At 38.7% G+C, this 25700-nt stretch overlaps 1 protein-coding gene across 4 annotated transcripts; it reads left to right on the top strand.

The window, feature by feature from the left end:
* Window positions 1-131: 131 nt before the first annotated feature.
* ORC4 (origin recognition complex subunit 4) lies at window positions 132-25472 on the top strand. Of its 4 annotated transcripts, none has more exons than XM_068949332.1 (14): window positions 132-378; window positions 3542-3613; window positions 6305-6381; window positions 8167-8257; window positions 10923-10998; window positions 11413-11498; window positions 13509-13557; window positions 14124-14275; window positions 16003-16176; window positions 16535-16621; window positions 22143-22251; window positions 23654-23749; window positions 23831-23898; window positions 25172-25472. In XM_068949332.1, the coding sequence occupies exons 2-14, from the start codon at window positions 3557-3559 to the stop codon at window positions 25358-25360; spliced, it is 1311 nt and encodes a 436-aa protein (XP_068805433.1). In that variant the 5' UTR covers window positions 132-378; window positions 3542-3556; the 3' UTR covers window positions 25361-25472. The 4 variants fall into 4 exon arrangements, with proteins under 4 accessions (XP_068805433.1, XP_068805434.1, XP_068805435.1 ...); XM_068949335.1 differs by having other exon boundaries at window positions 225-253; XM_068949333.1 differs by lacking the exon at window positions 16003-16176 and having other exon boundaries at window positions 183-378.
* The last annotated feature ends 228 nt before the right edge of the window (window positions 25473-25700 follow it).

Here is a 25700-nt window from a genome sequence, read left to right as displayed (position 1 = left end):
TCGGGAGGTTGGGGTTGGTGGGGGGGGGAGGGCGGGACGTGCCTTCCCACAGGGCAGCGCGCGCACCCGGAAGGAGACCCGGGCGAGGGGGGAAGGAAGTGGAAGGCGGGCCGGGGCGGAAGTGAGCGGGGGGGGGGAGGGGAGCCTGGCAGGGCGTAGTCACGTGAGGGGGCGGGCGGTGCGCGCGCGCGGGGGCTGCTGGGAGCGCGCGGCGCCGGTGCGGCGGTTGGTGCGACCGTTGGTGCTGCCTGAGGTGAGGGCGGTGCGCGGAGGCGGCGGCAGCGGTGGCGGAGGGGGATCCTGCGCGGCCAGAAAGGGAGGGCGCCCCATCACCCGCTCCCTCCGGGGAGGTGGGAGCCGGCTGTTACCGCTCGTGAGGTGAGGCGGTGCCGGAGCGCGGCGGGCCCCGGTTGTGTCAGCGCCGTGCTCGCCGCTGGCTTCGCCCGGAGCGCCGGGGCTGCGGGGCCGGGTAGGGGAAGGCTGCTGTGGGCGAGCTGCCCCGCTCCGCGCGGGGTTTGCGGGCCGGTCCGCGCCGCCGCTGCCTTTCCGGCGGGGGTGGCGGTCGGGGTGGCGCTGAGCCACCAGCAGCACGCCTTGGTGATTTTTCAGTTGAAATTTTGTCTGGTTTTGTTTAAACGTGGGCGTCGCTTGGTGACTGTGGTGCTTCCATATAACTTTCTGAGCCTTGCGGGGGCAAAAAAACGCGAACAGGAGTATTCTTCCGTTAACCTTGCTGCTGTGGTATGCTGTTTTGAATAATCTACTTGTTGCGATTCTGCTTTCCCAGCCTTTTGTTTGCAGGCCTATATCTCGTGCTCCTGCATATCTGCCCCCACAATGCCTCTTTATTTATCAGCTGGTCTGGTCCTTTGCAGGTGTAGCTCCTGCACCAGGTCACTGAGAATGACTGTTTATGTAATCGTACAATAAAAAGAGCAAAATGGGGAACAGAGGGAAATGACTGCGATGGTGTTAAAGCAAGCTTAAGTTGTTGTGGAGCAATAGTCTTAAACGTTAGTAAAATCAGAGTCAGAACTTTTCAGGTCCGATATGCAAGACTGCATTTCTGCTTCCTTGTTGAAGACTGCAAAGGAAGTGGGAAGACTGCAGCTTTGCAAAGTAGTAGCCACCAGTCAAAGGGGTAGCTCCTGTTTCTCTCAAGATCCTCTGACTTCTTGCCCTGTTGAATGCCATCGCTGGCACTTGGCAAAAGCCTTTTAATAACTAGTAATCTTTCTGAAAACAGGTATCAGTGGTGTTACACCTTAAAATGCCATGCAGTGACCGACATCCTTTTGTATGTTTTTTTCACAATTGGATTGGTTATCCGTGCGCTGAAGAGGTGACTGGTTTGTAACCTCACTGGCATTTTCAGGTTGTCCTGCTGTCTCTCCTAAATCAATCCTGTATGTAAAGGCTTAATTCTGTTTTTAATTTTTTCGCTAAGACCAAAGATGACTAAAGATGAGAGAGAGATTTGAGTTATTCATCACTAAGCCTTCTGGCAAACGAATTTTTAATACTCTGCCCTTCTGTAGTGATGATTCTAGTTCATTATCTTTGAGAAGCAATTGAAGGATTGTCATGTTATTCCAAGTGGCGTTCACAGTTTTTCTTATTTGAACCACAATTTGTTTTTGCTTGGGTATCATCACTGTAGGCAAAAGAAGCATGGCTTGAGGGAATGAGGATACTTAAGGTACTTGGTGATATTTGGTAGAAAAAGTGTACTACTTTGCTGACTACCAGGAATTTTTTGACTACCGCTTACCAAAGTTTTGGAGCTCATGCTCTATTTCATGTATTAATCCCTTTCTTCTGAGGTTCTTCATGGTCCTGTGATATTTTCAGCATGTTTTTTAGGGAGCTCAAGTGCTTCAGGTTATGTTGGGTCATACTTTGGAGAGTTTAGCTAAAGACACGCAAGTTTACTCAGATGTATTGATTTGATCGCAAAAATACCAAGCAGCCTTCCTGTTTGTGTTTTTTATTCTGTTTGTTTTTTTTGTTTTTGTTCTGAGTATTTTAATACTTCACTTACAAAAAACATGGCTTACCTCTAGTATGCTTTGAAATTGTTTTAAGCTTTTATTGGTAGAGGCAGGGGATCACGCTTCCTTTTGGAGCAGTGAGGCAGAGGTAAGTATACCTTAACTATAGGATGATGACAGACGTTTACAAGAAATACTGCCTAAACGGGGCTTCCTGTGTTTCTCCTGTTTACTTACTGAGAAACTTCTGAGTTGGATCAGCGCCCTGATTCCATTGCATGAAGGCACAAGTGCTTTCTTTTGGCCCGAAGAAGGAGTGTTGGTTTTTACAGACTGACATTGCTTAGGAAAGTTTACTCATTGAACTTCACCCCCCAGACTCCATACAGTTGGGATTAACAACGGCTAGAAGAAACATAAGAAAACATAACAAATTACCTACAACCTCAGTAACTCAAATGTGATCCGTTTAATCACTCTAAAATTTCTGCATATCTCTTGTTCACTGAGACGATCAATTTAGACTTCAGAATTTTCATTGTGTAGTGTTTTGGCCAAGATTGTTAGCCAGGTGAGAAGACACTGGGTTGAAGTAGGCTTCAAAATAGCCTATGTGGAGACACACACACGTTCACACACACACACCTTTTTCCCCCCCCCCCCCCCTGTGTTTCTGAAGGCGCTGTGGTGGTTCCTTTCTGTCCACCCTCCCCAAGATAATTCTGTTAGTACAGCTGCCCTATATGAACCTAAGCTGTACCAGTATAAATATGGAAAGCCAATTGTTACTGTAGAGAAATTAGTTATCATGGCTTAACTTTGTACTGTATGCTTATGCTTTCAGCTAAAGTTGGTGAATGCATTTTCTTAAGCTGTTCTAAATTTAGGTAAAATGACCACATTAGATCTTGCAGTTAGTAAGTGGAGAAGGTGAACATATGTGACTTGTAATTACAGCTAACTTGAGGAGCATTAACTTGATTGTTTAAAATAATTTCAAGTCAGTTCCCCTCCAGAGGGATGGAACACACTATAGAATGAAGTGCAGGTATATAAGCTATGCCTTTCTTGTGCTGGTTCTGTGCAAGTTCAGTTTGCATATAACTGTGCTGTCCTAGTAGACTTTGGCATGTCATTCACAAACACATAATTGTCTTTATCTTAACTAAGAGCTGTCTAGAAAAACTTGGAAGTCGTGTTACTGTGATATCAGTTACGTTAGGCACTTTACTTTATTTGCATTGCACTGACAACATATTAACAAACCAAATGGAGTTCAGAAGTTGTACCTAGATATGGATTTCATCTCCTCACTGAATGAACTGTTGCATCATTTCTGGTTTTGTTTCACAAGTAATAAGATAAACTAATACATCTTTATCGGTCAAGAAGAAAAAACGGTCATTAAAACTTAAGTTTTTACAAATTAGCCATTGTCCTGTGTTTGCTATGCTAAATTTAGTCTACTAAAGTCTCAAGTACAGTTTCTGATGGGCATGGAAAACAAAGTAATTTAGTCTAACTGTTTTATGTTATCCTTCTTGCTTAAGATAAAAACGTCTGCAATGAGTAAACGTAAGTCAAAGGAGAGCAGCAGTGCAAATGGAGAATGCATTTCACAGGTCAGTAACACCTTCATTGACTGACTTTGGCTTGAGTTATGAAACTTTTCCATCCTCTGTCAACCATGTAATTTTGTGTGTTTTTTCAAGAGACCAGTAAAAAGGTGCTTACGGATACTTGGTAAACTTTCTGGAGATAAGTGGTTTTTGGATCTGTGTTCTGTATGTATTTCACCTGATGATGATTCTCACCTGATGTTTACTTGTTTTAACTGTTTCAGCAATGATCTAGTTTTTGGAGTGTCTTAAGAAAAATGCTAAAGGACAGTTTTACACTTTGACAGTCACATGTGGCAATAGATTATAACTTGTACACAGAGGTTTTTTCTTACTAATGCAAGGAGTGGAAGGAGTTTGAGTGTGTAGCATATCTTAGCCTTTTCTCAGAATTGGACTAATCTGTCACTTTCTGATCAGATTCTTTATCTTCCATTTTGTAGTGGGAATCAGAACCCAGAAAGCTTTTTGCTTTTTCAGAGGAATAACCCAGGTTAGGTAGGACAGCAGCTATCTAATCAGGTTTCAGCTTTATAAAGTTTATTTGTCTGATTTCTCAAACTGGCTACCTAAAAACTGTGATGCATCTTACAGTGACTTACTTCTCGTGTGCTGCAGTGATTCTCTTGTGTTTTAGTCTTTCCTTTTCTATCTCTAAAGTGCTTTTATAGGAGGAAAATCTTTTCACTTGTGGATGGGCAATGCTGACTGTTCAAACTTTTTTTTTTTTTTTGGGAAACAGAATTAGTCTGGAAATTAAATCTTTAGTAGAAGAAAAAGTAACAATGGAAAATCAGGTAGATGAGCACAGCTAATGTACTTTAAAAAAAATACATATGTATATTCCTTTCATAGTGGAATTGTTACCAAAACAGATTTTTACTCTTCTTTTATCCACTATTTAGACTTACTGAGGAATACTTGACGTAGATGGGGGGAGGTATGCATGTGTTTATTTGCAAACCAAACACCTAGACCTTATGGTGGCAATTCCATCATGAATTATGAATTAGCTAAAACATTAGAAAAGCATATTTTTAGGATACTGGAAACCTGTTAGTGATCTACCTCGTGACAGTGACTGATGAATGTTAATCAGCTAAAAATGGTATTAAAAAATAACTACTACTTAAGGTCAGAGAAACCTGGGAAGCTTCAGAAAGACCTCAAGATCTAAATAGATGGTAAGATAACTGACCAAACCTAATGTTGACACGTTCATTCTTGAAATAGTTACTTCAGCTTTTTACAATGTTGACTGCTCTGTTGTAATTGAAATGCCGTTTTCTGTACGGCATTAAAATGCAAACATCTGGTGTACATTACTGCCTCGGTATAGGCTTACCTGGGCTAGTAGAGCACATTGTTTTTTTTCTTGATTTCTTAAAATTCAGCAGAAATGGAAAAGGATGCAGTTAAGAGGTGCAACTGAAGAATGTAGAGAAAAACCATATGGAGGGGAAGATTAAGGCAACTCAGATTATGAGAATGGAAAAGTAACGTCAGAGATGTGCATTGATGATATAAGAAAGAATCCATTTTTGGATGAAATGGATGTTCACTTAGACTGAAAGGCAAGATGCTAAAATGTGATTTTTTTAAAGGAAGATTATTTCATTAACAGTTTGCAGTTTAATCTGCAGTTCTTTGCTGTGACACAAAGCATTTAAATTGGACACCAGTCATTACGAAAGGATGGAATATTCAGGTGTAGCTTATACGAGGGGCAGGGAGCAGTAGCAGTGTAGAGTCTGGTAAATTATTAAAAATTGCGATTGTCCAATTTGTATGCTATTGGTCAAGTGGTAGGAAAGGTATGCTGTGATGGCAAAGGTTTGCCATTTGCAGATATGTTGAAGATGCAGTTTTAAGTAATGGTTCTTCTTAAAGTGAAAAACAAAAATCAGTGCAGAAGCATATCTAATGATACTCCAAGAAATCTATCCAAACTAATAGTTAAAATAGTGTATTCAATATGCAAGCTGAAGGACTTGAGGAGCAAAACATATTTAAGTTGCTTCATGCAGCTTCGTTCTATCCTTTGTAAGCAATATATTAGCTTTGGTTTCATACTAGTACCTCTCCCCTCCTTGCCCCCCAACTCTTTACAAATAGTAGGAACAATGTGTCTGAACAGAGTCTTCAAAGAAACTGGAAAAAACATTGGAGAAAAAAATAAAGATTTGACATTTTTCTGATATTTGAAGGTATGCTGCAACTTTGTGTTATAGGTGGTGGAAGAAATGTATCTAGGAAGGATTTTTTGGAATAACTAAGTGCGTTATTTTTATTATTTAAGTTTGCTAATAAATGTTTTCTTGTCTGTATTACACAATCCATCAGAACGCTGAATAAGATGAACTACTGACCTAATTTTGGCGGCAAGTATAACATCCCTTTGAGGGTGAAGGAAAAGAACTGTAACAGAAGGGACTGAAGACATACAATGCTGTTGCTGAATTTTCTCTCTTCTGCTACTAAGTGTCTGTTTAATATCGTGCTTACTGCAACTTCACTCTTACTTTCAAGACCATGTGTCACTGGTGACAGTTAAAGCTTGCATGTTATAGAATAGTTTCAATGCTCCAAACATGCATATTTTTCTATTATTTTACCTACAATTATTACATTATTGTAGCATTCTAATGTTTGAAGCACCAACCATTTTTTCTGAATCTTATTCTATATCAATAGGTACAAAGAATTTTACGTGAAAGATTCTGTCACTGTTATGCTGCTGGAAAACTGTTTGGGATTGAACACCAGTACAGGTTAGTAAGCAGAGTCATACACTTTAACCTCAATAGAAGAATAATCAAGTACAAGTCAGGATTTTCTGCTACCTCTAGTTTTCTCAATTGCACACGGATTTAAATAACTTGAAATGCAACGCTTCTAAAAATTGCCACAAACTTTAGTAGGTTTTATATGACTGTTACTTGCTGTGCAGTGAGGCTTCGAGTGCCAAATTACTTGTTCTTGTTTTAAATATGTAATTTCTGAAAACATTTTTTTCTGTAGCCTGGAAGATAACCTTCAGTGCATGTTCTAAGCCTATGTTTAATGAGCTGTTCAAGCAAAAAATTAAATTCTCCTGTTTATTTTTACTTCAGATTTTCCGCTGTTTGGCTGTGTTAGAAATAGATCTGAAACGATGGATGCCAACATCATGTTTCTCCAAGTAGTCTTGGAGATCCATATTTAAAACAAGTCTACTTTTCAGAGTTAAGATGTGACGGTTAAAAAGTTGGAGAGATGAGACTTATTTTAAATCTTAGTGTCTCAGTGACTAAGTAGTGGCATTAATACTGTCTTAATACCTTTACAGTTAAACCTTTAACCTTAAACATTTACAGTTATAGGACAGAATTCTAAAAGTAACAAACATGTCTCTAAAGAACATAAAACAAATTGATTAATATTTAAAGTAAAGATAAATTTTTATTTAAGTTGAGTCACCTGATGTGAGCATTAGTTTCCTTTCTCTTAAAGGAAGGAAAATAATATTTTCCTTATTTATTTATTTATTTATTTTTTACTCTTTTTACTTTTATATCTGTCTTACGTGCAGATCTGAGGTAGACGCGCTTAATGTAGTTTTGAGAAAGTGTGTTTCTGTGATGTTGGTACATTACAAAACAAGCCTCTCCTCCTTTTATTGGGATTCTGGAAAACAATCTATTTGTAGACTGCCTTATACCTAATATGCCAATGTTGATGAATTATGCTGGACAAACAACACGATGAACTTCCCAACTCTTAGTTTTTATTTTCCAAGATTTATCAGGGCTCTTTGCTGTTATTTGCTTTCAAATAGTAAGCAAAAATGCATGAGTTTGCTACAGCTCTTCCATAATCATTGTGTCGCCGCTTAGAAGCGCTGGTGGTGTGACTGTAATGTATTCTAACTAAAAGTTTATTAAATGTATGCATTTCTAAATGTGTAAATTGGGAATATTGTTTTTTTATGAGTATTTTAAATGTGGTATTGGGTGACAAGTCTTTGTGAAGGTCGCTTAGAGTCATTGGTTCCCTCCTTCAGGCAGGAAGAAAATATATATTTGAAAGAAGTTCAGTATTGCTGTTATCATGGACGTGTTTTGAATAAATAGATTTCGCATGTAATCGGTTTTATCAAGATTGTCAAAATGAATACGTTTCACTAGAACACTAATTTCATATTGATGTCAAGGTTTTCCTTTGGTGTATTTGCCATAAACTAAAGTGGTATCACAGAAAGCACTCTTGACTTTTTTTTTTTTTAAAGACTAAAATAATTGTCTGTCCTTTCATGATGGAGAATCGCAAAACTCTATGAACTAGCAATACTCCTGACTTACGCGTGTTTTAATATTTTAAAATATTTCAAGTGGTCTAATCACTCAGCCCTTTTGTGCTTTATTGTATCATATTTTGCATGCCATAAGTGTTGGCTCTGAAAGCAAGTTGAAATGCATCAAGCTTTCTCTTATGTTCTAAAGATTCTTTTGAATTTTCCATAGTTTCAGTGAATGATATTTGGTTTGAAGTTTAACCTACTGCTGTTTTCAATACAGACATCTGCTGGAACTGCTGAAACGAACTACAGTTCATGGAGAAAGTAATTCCGCTCTCATTATTGGACCCCGAGGATCAGGAAAGACTATGGTATAAACATGTACTGAAAGTTTATACAAGGTCAAATTAAACATGAGGTAGATTACCTCATTGAAATATTTGGAGCTTTTAGAGCTGAATTTTTATCTCTGTGCCTGTTTTTAGAGATCATGTTAATATTTAGATCATATATTTTTAATATGTGATTTGAAGACATTTCAGTGGTTTCTAGTGAGGTAATTCTATTGAATAACAATATGGAGAAATCTGTTTTTTAGCATTTCAGGAACTTCATAAGATTAGCTACATAATAATTTTATGAAATGTAAAGAATAGAGTAACTTCATGTGCTGCAGCTTTCAAAAATTGGTGCCTGTCCATCCTCACAATGGCTTTCAGGAGCTTGTATGGTTTTGGAATCCTTTGCATGCCTTCAGCAGACTTCATGACATTGTAGAGGTGCCTAAAATATTTTTTAATTCATTTTATCAGAACAAGTTGCGTTTATTTCATTTTTAGTTTGTTTTGTAGCTTCTGCCTTTTATCAGCTATTCTCCTCTTAGGGTTCTGTTATGGTTCTTACCACGAAAGAGCTCATCTCTGTAATTATAGTCAGATTCTGCTTGATAACCCTTTAAAAGTTAACCTGTTATCATTGTTGAGTCTTCTCTGTAAACATGACTGAAAAGGCATCCCAAAACTTTAAGGGAGGTAGACTGTGAGGGATGCATTTCTATGTACCTGGTATATGTAGGGAACGGTAATAGTGAATATTGTTATCTAAATTGCTGGGAAGTAGAAAATTCTGTGGTAGTTTTAGTTTGTTTGTAGTAAGTATAGGTTTTGTATTCTAAAGGAACCCTTTTTAGTTAAGGCATGTGAAGTGATCACGTGAACTTAAGTGTTATTAATTTAACGTTATGTGAACACTTCAGTCTTTTATGCCTGCAGTAGTATATTATGTGGTAAATAGGTTGGCTGTTATTGAAAAAAGTATTTGAGTTTGAAAACAAAAGTGCAAAATAGCTACAAAAATAACGGAAGAGTCATCTTCCTAAGTGCTAAAGCAAGTTGCCTTCAAGCTTTGAATTAAGTTGAATAGGAATGAATTTATAGATTGTAAGCATATCCATCATACACCTAAAACTTAAAATCCTTCTACCGATTTGTTGATAGATAGCTTTTTTGTTTTGCATTTCAAAAATACTCAATATTGTTACCATCTTCCATTACCCATGGCACTAATAGAAAAAGGATAATCACCAACATACTACGGGGAAATAAATGAGCTAATAAACCTGTGGCAGAGAGGGATTCTACCTACTTCCTTCTAGTCTTAAAGGAGAGTTGACTTTTTTTCCTTTCCTAAACTTAGACATGTGTTAATTAACTGACAAGCACGGTTACAGTAAAGGGAATGCCTTTTGGATTGTCATGTATTTGAAGTTTGAACTTTGAAGCTACAGTTGAAATTGCTGGAAAAAGAGTTAACTAGAATGGATGACATCTCCTTATTGGGCATAAACTTGTAAAATCATAGGGATAAGCTCTTCTGTTCCAGGTATCTGTATACTAAAGGCTGGCACCTGCAGTAGGAGTTTGTTAGCTATATTTGTTTCTAAGCACAACAGCAGTACAAAAACATAGATGAGCCCTACAGTGCAGGCAAATTGGAACAAAGGTGCAAGTTTAAATAAAAACACTAAAAAATCCCAACGCTTCCCCCCTGCCCCCAAATCCTCCACTTGGCTTTTTTTTTCTTTCCTTTTTTTTTTTTTTTTTAATTAAGGATTACATTGTTTTCCAGACCTTTGACATAAGGATAGTGAAGATTAAAGTTTGTGATCCTTCCTGCCAGAATATAAGAAAACAAATCTATTAGGAGAAATGAATGATTCTCTTATTCTACATCAAGAGAAAGATGTTGGTTCTCAAAAAAGACTGCTGGGGACAGAAGATTTTTGTGTGTGTGTATATATATGTGTGTGTATATACACGTCTATGAGAGCTACAAATTCTAAATTGAGGAGGTGCTGAAATTTGCTATAATTGAAAAGGGAAAGAAGCAGCAGATAAACAGAAAGTTAATTGCATTTACTTCTACGTTTTAATGCAAGTTCCTGATGACTTTTACCAAGCACAAGTTCTAAAATGTGGGATGCTAATGGATTGTAAATTTGGGACCCCTAAGTTTTACACAGCAGTAATTGATATAATGATGTGCAATTTACTTTTGTCTCATACTTCCTAATTTTTAAGATGAAACAAATATAGATAGTGTCTTTATGGCTTCAAAGTACAGAACTGTGTTGTACAATATCTAGTGAATGATCATCAATGAAGCTTTGGCAATGAAGCTGATTATTATACTAGCTCAAGTGACAAATATTGTCACATCTCAAACTGTTAAAGTTTTTTTCGATTGAGGCAAAAGTCCTAGATATTAACCCCAAAGTTTGGTGTCTAAAATACTAGAGGTATTTTTTGCATTTCTTCCCCTAATAGTTCAGCAAAAATAACAAATGTTATAGCTACAGTCATGATACTGAAAGTGAAGTTGTCACATTAATGCTTTTGTCATGAAAATACTTAAAAACATAGTTACCTAATGAAACTGCAAGTACTGTTTTCTGTCTGGTAATATTGATTTGTAGATTTTTCTCACTGTTGATACATTAATCTTGTCATAGAGAAATTGTGTATTCTTTTTTCCTAGTTACTAAATCATGTCTTAAAAGAGCTCATGGAAATAAAACAAGTTAGAGAGAACCTCTTGGAAGTTCACCTGAATGGCAAGTAATACATCATTATTCAAATGTTACGTTACTTTCAGTTGTTGTGTATTCCTCATACTGAAAACGTGTTCTGCTCTTCAGCAATTGTAATGAAGCCTCTAATATGTGCATTTATTTTTCATTGTGCTCAAAAATGACTTCCTTTTGTTTCTCTCTATATAAAGTCAACTAATGTGCTTTTGATGACTTTTTTCAAAATGTTAAAAATCTTGTTCAGTTGTGAATCAATTGCTTGAAATATTTTTTTCTTACATATGGAAAGTTACAATCTAGTCTTAATTTTAAAAACACCGTAGTTTTATAAAGCTGGAAGCTGAGAGAAGCTTCTGGGTATGTTTCTGTTGGCTGTAGATGGGGCCTCTTGGAGTAAAGGAGAAGAGTAGTTCTTCATGAAAAATCATTTCGTTTCAGGGCTTTTGCAGACTAACGATAAAGTGGCCCTGAAGGAGATCACCAGACAGTTACACCTGGAAAATGTGGTTGGGGATAAAGTTTTTGTAAGTATCAGCTTTTATTTATCTCCTGCAAAAATTCCCTAGAAAACTAGGTTTACAGAATTGCAGCTTGTTGAGACTGAATTGGCTTTGAGCATTTATTAGTAAAATTGTAATGTTTTGGTTCAGTTTTCCCACAGCTTTCTGCTTTAAAATATATAGTAGTTGATAGCTGTAGAGAGCTGTAATAATATTTATCTATGAAGACCCTGGCTTACAAACACTTCAAGCCTGTCAAAAAAAATACTTGTGTTGTTCACAAGGGCTGAATGTATTATTTTGCTAGTTGAGAAATATTAATGCATCCTGATACTTTTTCAGAAATCATTAAAGCTAATGTTAACAAAGAATGGTAACTCTCTAAATGGAAAAAAAAAAAAAATTAAGCATTTCAAAGAGACTTCTTTCCATGGGCTAGAGTGTTTTAGAAACATCTGCTTTAATATTTCAAGACAAAGAGTAGGCAAGTTAACTAACCAACAAGTAGCATCCTTACTATATTTGAAACCTTGTCCAAATTGTAGGGAAATCTGTCCAGACCACTGCCTTCCTAGAGCTCTCATTTTGCATAAGATCTTTATTAAAATACTTACTTCTATAGACCTTTTTCCAAAGAAGAAACCTGTTTACATTAGTTCTGAAGTCAGTGAAGAAAATAATTTAAGTGCTTCAGATTAAATTTCAGTAATTTGAGTTTAAAATAACTTGGGCTAGCGATCTGCTGATTTCTGAGCTACTCTGATTGTTGCCTGTTATTCAGTGAGTGTTCTTGAGAGGCCATCTTCTGGTGTGATGGAAGATCATTTTGAGCATCATTTGCTCCTTTGCTCCCTGAGATTGGCAGAGGTGCATAGTTGTGACCCATGCATGATATGGATCCAAGTGGAGAGAGCAGGACTGTACTGGGGGAGAGAGATGAAATTTCAGTAGATGAGGCTTCTCTTCATCACTTACATTTACAGAGTTTCTAAAGGGGCAAAACTTTGTTAATTTAGGTAAGAGAAATGAGAGAAGTGGGAAATAAGCAGTGTGGAATACAAGATAAGTGGTGGATTATAGTTATTAGGCTTTATTGTCTTTTGGAAATGCTTGCTGTGTTTAGTTTCCTGACGTCTGAAAATATTCATACCTTATCCCAGATGATATTAGATGCAGAGAATGGAAAGCTGTTCCCGGTGCTGAGCAAAAATTTTCCCCCGAAACAACTGCAGTAATAAAATGAAACAGCAAGTATTTAATTTCAGCAAAACCTTTTGAACATGTTCTCTTTTCATCAGAGAACTAGAACAACCTTTCAAGTTCTACAGTTCCACTACCAAAACAAGCTACAGACAAAACTGGACTAGGATAGGCGAACTTCCCCGACTTCTTTTTCCTCCTAACGCTGTTATTCTTGCATCCTACTTTATATTCTTAAATCCTTTCTGCTGCGCACATGCATGGAAACATACTGATTTGCAGGAACGTCCTTGCTTCTGTCCATAGAAACTTTTTTGCTTTCTTAGCTTCTGAAACGAGTTCAAAGAGTTTTAAATTGATGGTTCTGTCTTCTACAACAGGGCTTGTGGTCTTCAATTATAGCTACTTCCCATCTCTTCATAGTACAACTTGGGAAATGGGTAAATGAAGTAGAATGGTCATAGCATTGGTCATTGCTAACTCTATCATGAAGATGTGTGATGCTTCCATCTATCTCATAATGTTCCAAATTTAACAGCTGCATATTTATCATTCTTACATAATAGAGGTTCTTCTGATCATGATTTCTGCCTATCTGAGGCAGATAGTTGGGGGTTTCAGGCTGAAAAAGTGAATCAGTGTGGAGTTAACAGTTTTCTCTGCTTATTAGAAGAGGTGGTTATTATGCAGCATGAAGTAACATTGTAAATTTTTGAGAACAGCTTGCTTTTTTTATAAGGAAATGGACTTTGTTGTATGCCTGAACTTGATGTAGTCATATGGTATTCTGAGAACAACCTTGAAAACCTATTGTGAAACTTTTTGTCTGTTTAGGGCAGTTTTGCTGAAAATCTTGCGTTCCTGCTTGAAGCTTTAAGGAAAGGTAAACACACTGCTGGCCTCTGTTCTGGAATAATATGTGTTTCTGTTTGTCAGTTGACTGAAAAATTAGCGTATCATGCTTCTTTCATCTCTTTTTACATGTACAGTTTCTTCATCTACTTGTACAAGTTGTATAAGAAAATCTTGCTCAAGAATGTATCGTATTTGCAAAATAACGTAAAAGACTTGTAATACTAACTGAATACAGACCTAACTTAAACGATGCCGTGAGGACTTGCATGTGATGGTCAGCTATGAAGGACAGGTTCTTTTATCCAGATTGTATCTGTTAACAATAGCGTTTTTAAAAATCGGCCGTCGGGGTCTGTCTTCCTTGGCACTCAGAAATGATATCTGCCAGAAGAGTACAAAACCCCACCGGTTTTCCTGTGTATTTTTCTTTTTACTCTTGTAGCAATTTGTATGTGAAAGGAGACGCTAGTGAAATGGCTAAAAAAAAAAAAAATATAAACTGGTTAAAGCGTAAATACGTAAAAGCTGTAAAGACGAAAGTTTGATAATCATGCAGTTACCATGTCAATGATGACTTTTTAATTGTTATCTCAGGTGATCGAACTAGCAGTTGTCCGGTCTTGTTTATATTGGATGAATTTGACTTGTTTGTTCATCACAAGAATCAGACGCTGCTGTATAACCTCTTTGATATATCCCAGTCAGCACAGACTCCAGTAACAGTTATTGGACTTACATGCAGACAGGTAAGAAATTGCTTTTTCTTGTTGAAAGTTTTCAGCTATTTTTAAGAGACTTGTCTTAACTGGAATGTTATCCCTTCCCCACTCCTGGAACTTTACTTAATTTGCTAGGAGACTTTTCTCTATCTGTTTATCAGACTCTTGAATTTAAAAAAAAAAAAAATTACTTCAGTGCTGAAAACAGACTTAGATGACTGAAAAACTGCAAAGCCTTCAGTTTTACCAGTGAAGCAGTTTTACGTTTATAAGAGGATGAAGAACTGTTGTCCTGTGTTACCACAGAAGACCCATATCTATCAATATGGCTGTCTTGTATTATACTGTCACTCGGTCCTCGAAAGGGCTTCTGGGCGTTTCAGTTTCTTGGTCACCAGTTGATAAGAACAGACTTGCGTTAACTTAGTGTTCAAATCACTGTTCTGAGGTTAAGGAATGTTTTTAAGCAAACGCTTCAGTAGAGCACTTTTGCTGTGATATTAGCCTGTTCAAAAGGGATTTATGATCCGTGTTAAACTTGCTGCGGTTCTTAGAATGACGTTACAAGGAACTGTGGACCGCTCATGTGTATACCATGAAATAATTGCTTTCTAACACTATGGGAGCTGATACTTTATAAAAATGATAACTCTCTTTCCCACTAAAGTGGATTGGTTGTGAAGATAGCCAGTTTATGGCAAGAACAATAATTAAAAATCTTTCATCAGAGCCTAAATCTGGGGTTGGTTTGGTTTGGGTGACGTTTAGCTGGGTAAATTACTAGAAGTTAATAGTGGGCTTTGGTTTTGATCAATTAATCACAGGCTCTTCTTTTGCTTCATTACTGTCCTGAGTCTGGTATTCTCATTATCCATAATTTAGAACCTCTCATATTGCACTGATTTTGAATCCAATTAAGGCAGAGTCTTCAGAGACTGTGTCGTGGCTGTGGTGATAGCTGATGCTTTTCTGGTTTCTTTGGAATTGGCGTTTTATCGCTGGTCATCCTGTTGCATGTGACTTCTAAATTTTTTGGTGAAAGATTTCAGTATTCTTAACAAGACCTTTTTTATTGCAAGTAAAAAACAAGAAAAGAACCCCAAACCAGAAAGACCCTCCCCAAAATCCTAAAAACGAAGAGTATAATTATTCTCAATAGTACTTCCTTTCTCTAAATGGACAAGTACCACAGCTTGCTGCTTACGCTGATCTGTTGCTGCCTCTTCAGAGAAAAGTGAGCTATTCTCTACTCTCTGCAGCAATAATTTGATGATAGACTTGCTTAGTGCTGTGTGACAATCTTAAAAGATAAGTATTTGCTCTTAAGATCTTTTTTAAACTAGGTTCCTTCAGCCTGACAAAAGGCATGTGAAATGACAGCTGCCAACCTACATATCTACTAGACAACTTGTCTAGAGCCATGATAGGCTGAAACATCTTGAATGCAGACCTAAGTAACTGAAATATTTACATAAGCTATGGAGAAATTTGCTGAGTATCCTAGCAACTAATTATCCTGTATGATGTAGTGCAGCACATGATTTGGGTAAAGGGCTAGTTGTTAGGCATTTTAAGGCACGTCAGCTATAATAATTAGCAAAGGTCTTGTCTTGTTAGAACACTTTAAACCTGAGAACGTAAAAATTATTTTTTATGCTATATCCTTCCCCTTTTTTAGTGCAATTTTTTCTAAACTAAGAAGTAAGTGTGTCTGTGTGTGTGTGGGGGGGGGGTTTCTTGTTTTGTTTTTTAAGGATATCCTGGAACTCTTGGAGAAGAGAGTAAAGTCAAGGTTCTCCCATCGACAGATATATTTGATGAATTCCTTTGATTTTAAACAATACATTAAAATATTCAAAGAACAGCTTTCTCTTCCTGCTGAATTTCTGGATGAGTCTTTTGCACAGAAATGGAATAATAATGTTCAGGTATTTAAAGCTCTTTAAACCTTTTATAGGAAAACTTTTAAAATAAGGCCAGTTTATAAGTGTGTAAAGTTTTCACTAAACATTAGTAGTTCTCTCACTATTTGAGTTTGATATTGGATAAATCACTTGTGACATGGAATCTTTGCTTAACTCAAGTCTGAAGATATAGTTGAAATGTCACGAAAAAGACCAAAAAATTAGAGATCACGCGTTGTCCAATAAGTTGAGGTCTTTCTGAAAGGTAGCTCACTGATACTTTTTTCTGGTTAGTAAGAACTGTTCTCCTGAGAAGATTCAGATGTTTGTTAATGGTGTGCAGTGTGTGTGTGTGTTCTTGTTTTTTTTTGTTGTTTTTTAGCACCTCTCAGAAGATAAAACTGTGCAAGACATGCTGCAAAGCCTTTTTCACTATAGCAAAGATCTGCGCTCACTTCATTTGCTGTTGGTATGTATTTGGATATGTATATAATATCTTCTTGGATTTACAATAATGTGTAAAAATCACAAAAACTAGCTTTCAAGCTAGTTATCCATGCTGTACTTGAAACATCTTTTTATTGAGAAAGCTTTTGACAGTATTGTTCCTTGTATAGCTTTAGATTTTCTTCAGTCTGTACTTTAATGATGAATTTGAGTTGTACTGATTTTTATAAGCACATAACTTTGAGTGCTTACTTTTTAATTAAAAATGGTGGTAAGCATTTGTTCAAATAACTTTTGCAATTTATAAAGCAAGCTGCAGGTGAAATGCAGTCAAAGTATTCTTTACTTTCTGAGATTTCTTTTGGTTGTTGCTGTGTCCTGAAAACTGCTCGCACTAAAAATTACTTTTTCTATCTTCAGTCTGCTTTTTTTGGGCACCGAACGCGTCTACCATTCTTCTTTTATTAAATTTGTCCCTGTAACTGCTGCTTCTCTTTCATTGTCTTCAACGATCGGTGAATTTTGGTGCCATTTTTTTCTTCCTGTATTCTTGCCTCTTACTATGTTTTGCACCTTCTCCTCCTCCTGGTGGTGTTAGTTTGTCTCTGTTCCTGGCCAAACCTCATCCATTTCTTCACCTATTCTTGAATAACTCTGTGCAGATATATGCACTTTCCATGTAAAAGCACTCTGTGCTGCTTTTAGAGTAGCTGATGCTTACAGCTGTAATGCTTGTTGTCATCACCTCTCTTCCTGCATTTATGGACTAGCCTGTCCTGGATATCTCTTCAGTAAGAGTATTCCCATATGTCTACAGTCTTGCTATTTGCACTTAGGGAAATGCTCTTGTTTTCTGTTACCATTTCAAATTTCTTCTTATGTAGAGTATCAGGTAAAATCACCTTACGAACTGTATTATTAGGTACTACTTTGTTTTCCAGAGGTGGTTTTCATAAATGGAACAAGTAATTTATTCCACTTGCTATCCTGAATGTTTCTGTTACCATGATGCTAGTCCAGGAAATGTGACCTTAATCTTGAGGTACTGGAAGCTCAAGGCTACTTTATTTCTAGACATAGTGAGATGGGAATTGCTTGTGATCTATAGAATGACCACGTTATCTGGTATCAAGAGCCCGGGGAAGCTTTCAAGATTTTTCTTGGTAGTTTCAACCTAGTTGTCCTAGTGGGGAGAGAGAAGGCCTTTTCATTGTGTGAAGAAAAATTAGACTTCCTCTTCCCTGTTAACAGTGAAAGAAGACTCTTCTGTATTCAGTAAGTAGGAGGTAATGCTAACAACATACTTCCTCCTGTTGCAACAAATGAATGCAAGCTTAGCGCCTTGTCAGGCTTTTTAGAGGGTTTCATTTTTTGCGGCCTCCTTCGCTAATGTCTTTTAACACAGTTAATGAATGTTACTGCATTCAGGTTATAGTAGTTAAGCAATATTTATTTAAATATCTTACAATACCTATGTGCTTCTGTTAGTGTGAAAAGCCCACTATACGTGTGCCTGCTTATCTGTTACTGTGTTGTGTAGGTATTCAGAGTTTAGCCGTTAGCGCTGCAGTAGGCTGTTCCTGGACTATTTTGTGTTCACACCTTTTTCCAACACTAAGCTTATGGTCTCCTTTTCAGAGTGGATATAGACTTTTGGCTTTTGTTCTCAAACAGAGTATGGTCACAGTCATCTTTTTGATAGACCTCTGTTTACTTGAGCTGGTTACAAGATCGCAAGTTATTTCTAGCTTGGCAGCACCTAATTCCATCTCTGTGACTCTAAGACTGTGTAGTTTTTAAATCCTGTCAAGAGTCTTCTCTGAAGAACGCCAGAAAAAGAGCTGATGGCTATCCAAATAATTTCACTTAGCTGTGACACACCTTGGAGCTCAGAGACTGAGGCTCAGAATTGTCATCTTCACTGTGTTCTGAATTTCTTTCCTTTAGGAAGATGCCTGCTAATTCACTCTGAGTTTATCTTGCTAATAAAAATACATAGGTACCGATTTTAGCACTTCTGTAATTCTTTTGTGTCTGCTGAAGCACAGATAACTGCTCCACGGGATGAATCTTCCCTTAGTGCTGAAAATCTGCTTTGAACTGGTGGGAGAAGCTTTCTGATGGGCAACTTACCACAGTTTCAGAGGGAAAAAAACATTGGAGCTACCCTTGATAATTACCTGCTTTTCCTTTTTTGATAACAAAGACTTCTGTTTACAATAATGACTAATTATTTTTAAGTTAAAGTCAGAGCTTCCCATAATTTTTCATTGTCAGAAGAAATACCAGTTTTCAGTGGAAGTTCTATGTTTTAGTAGTCTAGGTGGTATTGCACAAAACCTGAAGCTTGGCAAAGCAAGTTTTTAGCTCGTAAAGTCTAGCTGTGTTTTTGGTAAGCCCTGGTTCCCCATGGTTTCTTTAGTGTGGGTGACTTCAGGCAATCAGCTGCTTTTCTGTTTGCCTTCAAACCTGTCCATTTGGTAAGCTGAAGGATGCTGAATGCTCCAAACTCCATTCAGCGTAATATAGACACTTGTTACTTAGAAGTTACTTACTAGTGCTAAAGGGAGGGCAGTGGCTTAAAAGAAATGCTGCTATTTATTTGCTCTATTTTTTTCCATTTTGCATGTCTCTTGGTGTCCTAGAGCTGTTTGGGTGTGGGTTTTCTTTTCCCCGTCTTCTCCCTTCACCTCTCCCCACCCCTTCTTCCCTGTGTGGATTCCCTTTTGCCTTTATAATACAACACATTGCTCTGTTCCTTTGAATGGTCATGCTGCTTTTTGACGCTGATATATACTGATCTTTATAAGGAGAGAAGGAGGCCTGAAAAAGGCTGGTGTTAGCACTGGATGTCCACAGTGAAAGAGTCTCAATTAAATGGATGGAAGAAATACTTCCAAGAAATACTAGACCTGCGGAAAGGAGGAAGTAGTCACTAAAAGCCAGTTTTCTGACTCGATTTAATATTGAACTAGTTTAGCTTATCTTCTAAATCATAGTTTGTTTTCTACTGAGCCTTCTGCTCCTGATATTTTTCTATAGGAACAATAAGCCTTATATTTTAGTTTTTTAATTGTAAATTTAAATGTTATTTTTTCCAGTAAAGACAAATGTATATATTTTTTTTTTATAATGCAAAGGTAGAGACTTAAAGCCTTAAAACAAGTGAAATTCACTGCAGTCTTTCTACTACTATATAAAGTCTTATGGATAATCAATAGCTTTGAAAGAGTAGTGTCAGAGGAGGTCAATTAACTCTCTGTATTTATTAACTTACATCTGTTGAAAGCTCATTTTCTGTGACTGGTAATTGAATATTGTTAAAGATTTGAATTGCAACTACATGAGGAGATTTAGCAAATGTTTTGAGTGAATCGCAGAATCACGGAACGGTTGAGGTTGGAAGGGACCCCTGGAGATCATCTAGTCCAACCCCCCTGCTCAAGCAGGGTCACCTAGAGCACATTACCCGGGATTGTGTCCAGACAGCCTTTGAATATCTCCAGGGAAGGAGACTCCACAACCTCTCTGGGCAACCTGTTCCAGTGCTCAGTCACCCTCACAGGAAAGAGGGTTTTCCTCAGGTTCAGGAAGAACTTCCTGTGGTTCAGTTTCTGCCCATTGCCTCTCATCCTGTCACTTGGCACCACGGAGAAGAGTCTGGCCCCATCCTCTCGACACCTTTCCTTCACGTACTTGTACACGTTGAGGAGGTCGCCTCTCAGTCTTCTCTTCTCCAGGCTGAACAGGCCCAGCTCTCTCAGCCTTCCTTCAGAGGAGAGATGCTCCAATCCCCTCGTCATCTTAGTAGCCCTCTGCTGGACTCTCTCCAGTAGTGCCATGTCTCTCTTGTACTGGGGAGCCCAGAACTGGACCCAGTACTCCAGGTGAGGCCTCACCAGGGCTGAGTAGAGGGGCAGGATCACCTCCCTTGACCTGCTGGCAACCCTCTACCTAATGCAGCCCAGGATACCATTGTCCTTTTTGGCCGCAGTGGCGCATTGCTGGCTCCTGGTCAACTTGTTGTCCACCGGGACTCCCAGGTCGTTCTCTGCAGAGCTGCTTCCCAGCAGGTCAGCCCCCAGCCTGTGCTAGGTGCCTGGGGTTATTCCTCCCTAGGTGCAGGACCCTGCACTTGCCTTTGTGGAATTTCATGAGGTTCCTCTCTGCCCATCTCTCCAGCCTGTCCAGGTCCCTCTGAATGGCAGCACAGCCTTCTGGTGTATCATCAGCCACTCCTCCCAGTTTAGTATCATCAGCAAACTTGCTGAGGGTGCACTCTGTCCCTTCCTCCAGGTCATTGATGAATACACTGAACAAGACTGGACCCAGGACTGACCCCTGGGGGACACTGCTAGCTACAGGCCTCCAACTGGACTCTGTGCCGCTGCCCACAACCCTCGGAGCTCTGTCGTCCAGCCAGTTCTCATTCCACCTCACTGTCCGCTCATCCAACCCACGCTTCCTGAGTTTCCCTATGAGGATGTGATGGGAGACAGTGTCAAAAGCCTTGCTGAAGACCAGGGAGACAACATCCCCTGCTCTGCCCTCCTCTACCCAGCCAGTCATTCCATCAGAGAAGGCTATCAGGTTGGTCAAGCATGATTTCCCTTTGGTGAATCCATGCTGACTACTCCTGACCACCTTCTTGTCCTCCAGATGCTTAGTGATGGCATCCAGGAGGAGCTGCTCCATCCCCTTTCCCGGGATGGAGGCGAGCCTGACAGGCCTGTAGTTCCCTGGGTCCTCCTTCTTGCCCTTTTTGAAGACTGGGGTGACGTTGGCTTTCTCCCAGTCCTGAGGCCCCTCTCCTGTTCTCCAGGACCTTTCCAAGATGATGGAGAGCGGCCTAGCAATGATGTCTGCCAGCTCCCTCAGCACTTGTGGGTGCATCCCATCGGGGCCCATGGACTTGTGGCTGTCAGGTCTGCCCAAACGATCTCTAACCTGATCCTCCTCGACCAGGGGAAAATCTTCCTTTCTCCAGCCTTCCTCTCTTGTCCCCAGGGTCTGGAATTCCTGAGGGCTGGCCTTAGCAGTGAAGACTGAAGCAAAGAAGGCATTCAGTATCTCTGTCTTCTCTGTGTCCTTCGTCACCAGGGCACCTGCCCCATTCAGCAGCGGGCCCACGTTTTCCCTAGTCTTCCTTTTGCTATTGAGGAAGAACCCCTTCTTGTTGTCCTTGACGTCCCTTGCCAGATTGAGTTCCAGATGGGTCTTAGCCTTCCTTATCGCATCCTTGCACACTCTGACAATGTCCCTGTATTCCTCCCAAGCACCACTTCCTATGTTAACTGGTATTCTGTAAACTGAGTTGCCTTCAGATACTTTTAAGTCTGAAAAAGTTTTCTGGCAAAACATAATTTAACTACTAGTTATTTACAAGGTGGTCAGTATAAGTCTGCTGCATACACAGGGTTTATTTATTTGTTAGAGTTTTCAGTAGGTGACTGCAGGAGAAACGTGTGTTATTTTGTATTCCATCTCTAAATAGAACGTATGTCCAGTAATTAGTAAATTACTGTTTTCTGATTTATTTTTAGATGCTTGCTTTAAGTAATGTTACTGTGCATCACCCACTTATCACTGCATCAGATCTTCATGAGGCAAGCAAGCAGTATAGAATGGACTCAAAAGCAAATATTGTACATGGTAAGACTCAGGGTTATTTTGTGCTGCTGTGCAACCCACCCTGCCCCCCCCCTCCCCCCCAAAATATTTCTGAAGACCTGACACATTTGTCTAGTCTATCCTTGAAATACTCCCGGTACAAGGAATACTCTTGTGCAGTGTCCCCTGTTAGCGTGAGCTGTAAAGGGAATGCTTCTGCCCATGGAGAAGTCTGCTCTCCACTAATTTGCAGTCATACATACATTGAGTTATGACAGATATAAACCAGAAACTGAGTTGCATGACACTTGATACAAAGCTCGTTGTATAGGGAGCTCAGCTAGTACCCTGTTATGGTGCAGACTTAAGCAGCTCTCAGTACCAGACAGCTTGTTCGGTACTTCAGTGCTATGTAAGGAAGCACTGGTAGCACGGGTTAAGGAACCAGTCTCAGCAGCATTTCTGTCCCTTTTGAACAGCAGAGGACAGGAAAGTGCTGACGCCCTTTTGGCCAGTGCTGGTGGCTTAAGGATACTGAAGATGCTTAGAACGGGCCCTGTTAAAATAGGCCCTCTGAGAACTGCAGTATTCTGTACTTAAATTTGAGTATATGTACTTGAATTTTATACTTACAATAAGTTACATGCAAGTTATTTATGTTGTAATAACTGTTTTTAAGTATGTTTTGGTGTGCTACTGCTGTCTGAAGAAAATTAGCCTTTCTTAAACCTAACTGCTTGAAGGCAAGTGTTTGGGTTGTGCTTTTTTTTTTTTTTTCCCCTTTTTAAACCTGAACAGATGATGACATGTATTGAGCACTAATTTCACGTTGTCTTTGGTAAGAATTTTGGAACCTATACCGACATTAAGAGGAAACAAACGTATTGTGGTAAGGATTTCAAGCCCAAATACAGTAATGGAAGGAATTACTTTGCTGACGAGAAGATAATTTTTATCCTCCTGCTTCTTTACGGCTTCCAGATTTTACAGCCTTTGGTTTGGCCCTGTGAGTCGTGAAAAGCTGCCGTAGTGTTGTGAAGCTAACTTGCTATATCACTTTTTTAGCTTTGGATAACAAATAATCTCTTCAAACTCTTCATTTTATGATGTGCTGTACAGTAAGATGTAGGCTTTGAAGCTGCTAAAAATTTTGTTGTGCTACACAATCTGTAATGCTGATTTCTCTTTATACTTAGGCTGCTTCTATCAAAATAGAAGAAATTTGTTTCTAAAGTCTTCCTTCAAATACCTGGAAAACTAATACTCTGCTCTTGTTTAGCCTCTCTAATTCTGGCACTTGGTTGCATTACAGAAGATACAAAACACTAAAATCCATGAGGTCAGCAGCATATCATAAATTAAGGATTAAAAATAGTACATGTAAACTGTTTGCATTTCTGATATGCTTAAGTGAAATATTTAGAGCTCTTGTCTCTCCCTCTAGGTTTGTCTGTCCTGGAAATTTGCCTAATTATAGCTATGAAACACTTAAATGATGTTTATGAAGGAGAACCATTTAACTTCCAGATGGTTTACAATGGTGAGAGAAGTGCATTAACTTTACAAATGCAAGATCAGTTATTTTCCCCCAAGTAACCCTTTTTTTCCCCTACTGATACAGAATTTCAGAAGTTCATACAAAGGAAGGCCCATTGTATGTACAACTTTGAAAAGCCAGTTGTCATGAAGGTAAACCCTACATGTAATTTTTTTCATAAGTGACCTTGTATTTTTTCTAGCATACACATTTAAATAGTCAAATACAGTCCTAAAAGTAGGAGTGGATGCTTCATGCTGAACAGAAAAATCCACTCTCGGGATAGACATAAAGTTGGGTATTTTGCTTAGTGCTGTGCTGCCCTCTGCTGGATAGTAGCTGTCTGCTGGCACAAGCAGCTCACTTGCCAAACGACCTGCCTAACATGGACTAGGAAGTTTAGGAAGAAGGCTGTGCTGGTCAGGTCGGTAGCTACTTGCAGGAGTTTAGTACCCAAACACTGTATCCTCATTTTTATGAAGGGAATTTCTGATGTTTTCTTTCTGAACTCAATGATTCCTTGTATAGCAAAGTGCTTGTTTAGAAACAGTAAAGACTGAAAAGTGGGCTTAACTGGCATAATACTTGGGGTCAGTGAGAGACCATATCCAGAATGCCTTGCTCTTCCCAAAGAGAGCTTTGTGTCAATGTGTATGTGTAGGTGGCTTCAGCTTGCTTGTTTGATTCTGCTGTTTAGCAGTGATATCGCCAAAACTTCATGCATTAAAATTAATTAGTTTATAAAACCCGTCTTTCTTGATTTAAGTTCAGACTGGTCTGATTGGTATATGGAACTGAGGTGTGGTCTAGTATGGCTGTATTTGCCTAAACCAACAAATTGAAAAATACTGTTGGTTGCAAACTCATCCTCATTGGCCTTTTAGGCTGCTGGACTGCTAGTCTGTTACTGTAACTTTGCCTATCTTCTGTTTTGTGTTCTGGTATTAAAGCCTGTTGTAACATCTGTATGACTACCTCTTCAAATACCGTGCTAAGTTTATTAATTGAAAACTTAAACCTCAGGACCAGCAATGCAGTAGTCAAAATAAAATAGTCTTGCCACTTTTAAGCTGAACAGCCTGATTTCTGATTCAATGTTGTTTAGTCATACTTCAATTATTACAGGTGCCCAGAGAGCATGACATAATTTCTAGTTTAAATGTTCCAACTTGTATATCCACGAACAAAGTCTTTCTCTCTCCATTATATACACACACCCTAGAATAATAAGGAAAGCATACTTTATTCAGCTCACAGAGTGAATGTGCTTTGAACGCTATTCAAAAGGAAATGAAATAAGGTAAAATTGATCTGGCACTTAATATCTCTCTGGGTAGCTTATCACAGGTCATTCAAAATCAGTAATATAGTGTGGGAGGATGTTAGTTTCCACTTCCTAATTACTTTTTGTTCTTTTGTTTTTAGGCATTTGAACATTTACTACAATTGGAATTAGTGAAACCTATAGAAAAACCATCTGTACGTGCTCAGAGAGAGTACCTATTAATGAAACTGCTTTTGGACAATAATCAAATCATGGATGCTTTGCAAGCATACCCAAACTGCCCAACAGATGTTAAACAGTGGGCAACATCATCACTGAGTTGGTTGTGAACTTTTTGAACCTTACTGTAATCACTACATCAAAACTTTTAGAGTTAACTTTCTGCTCTAGAAAATGTAGCACCACAGTAGAGTGTTCCAGTTAATAAATTTTTGAAAGAACCGTTGGAAGCTTTCCATTCTGTGCTTTGCTGATTGGTTTGGGATCTTAAGAACTATAATCCTCTTATCTAGTTGCCATAAATTAGATGAACTACTCAGTTTAGCTCAGCTCAGTGCAAACTTTGCTCTCACACGTAATTTTGACTTTGTAGAAGGACAATTGCTTTGATTTCTGAGTTTCTCAATCTCAGATTGGTCTCAAAACCTTAGCTACTGGTTCAGTGGCATA

Source organism: Struthio camelus, chromosome 6 (assembly GCF_040807025.1).
Source record: "Struthio camelus isolate bStrCam1 chromosome 6, bStrCam1.hap1, whole genome shotgun sequence".
Classification (NCBI taxonomy): domain Eukaryota; kingdom Metazoa; phylum Chordata; class Aves; order Struthioniformes; family Struthionidae; genus Struthio; species Struthio camelus.
Note: the sequence above shows the minus strand (reverse complement) of the source record. Positions and strands in the feature narration are given on the sequence as shown.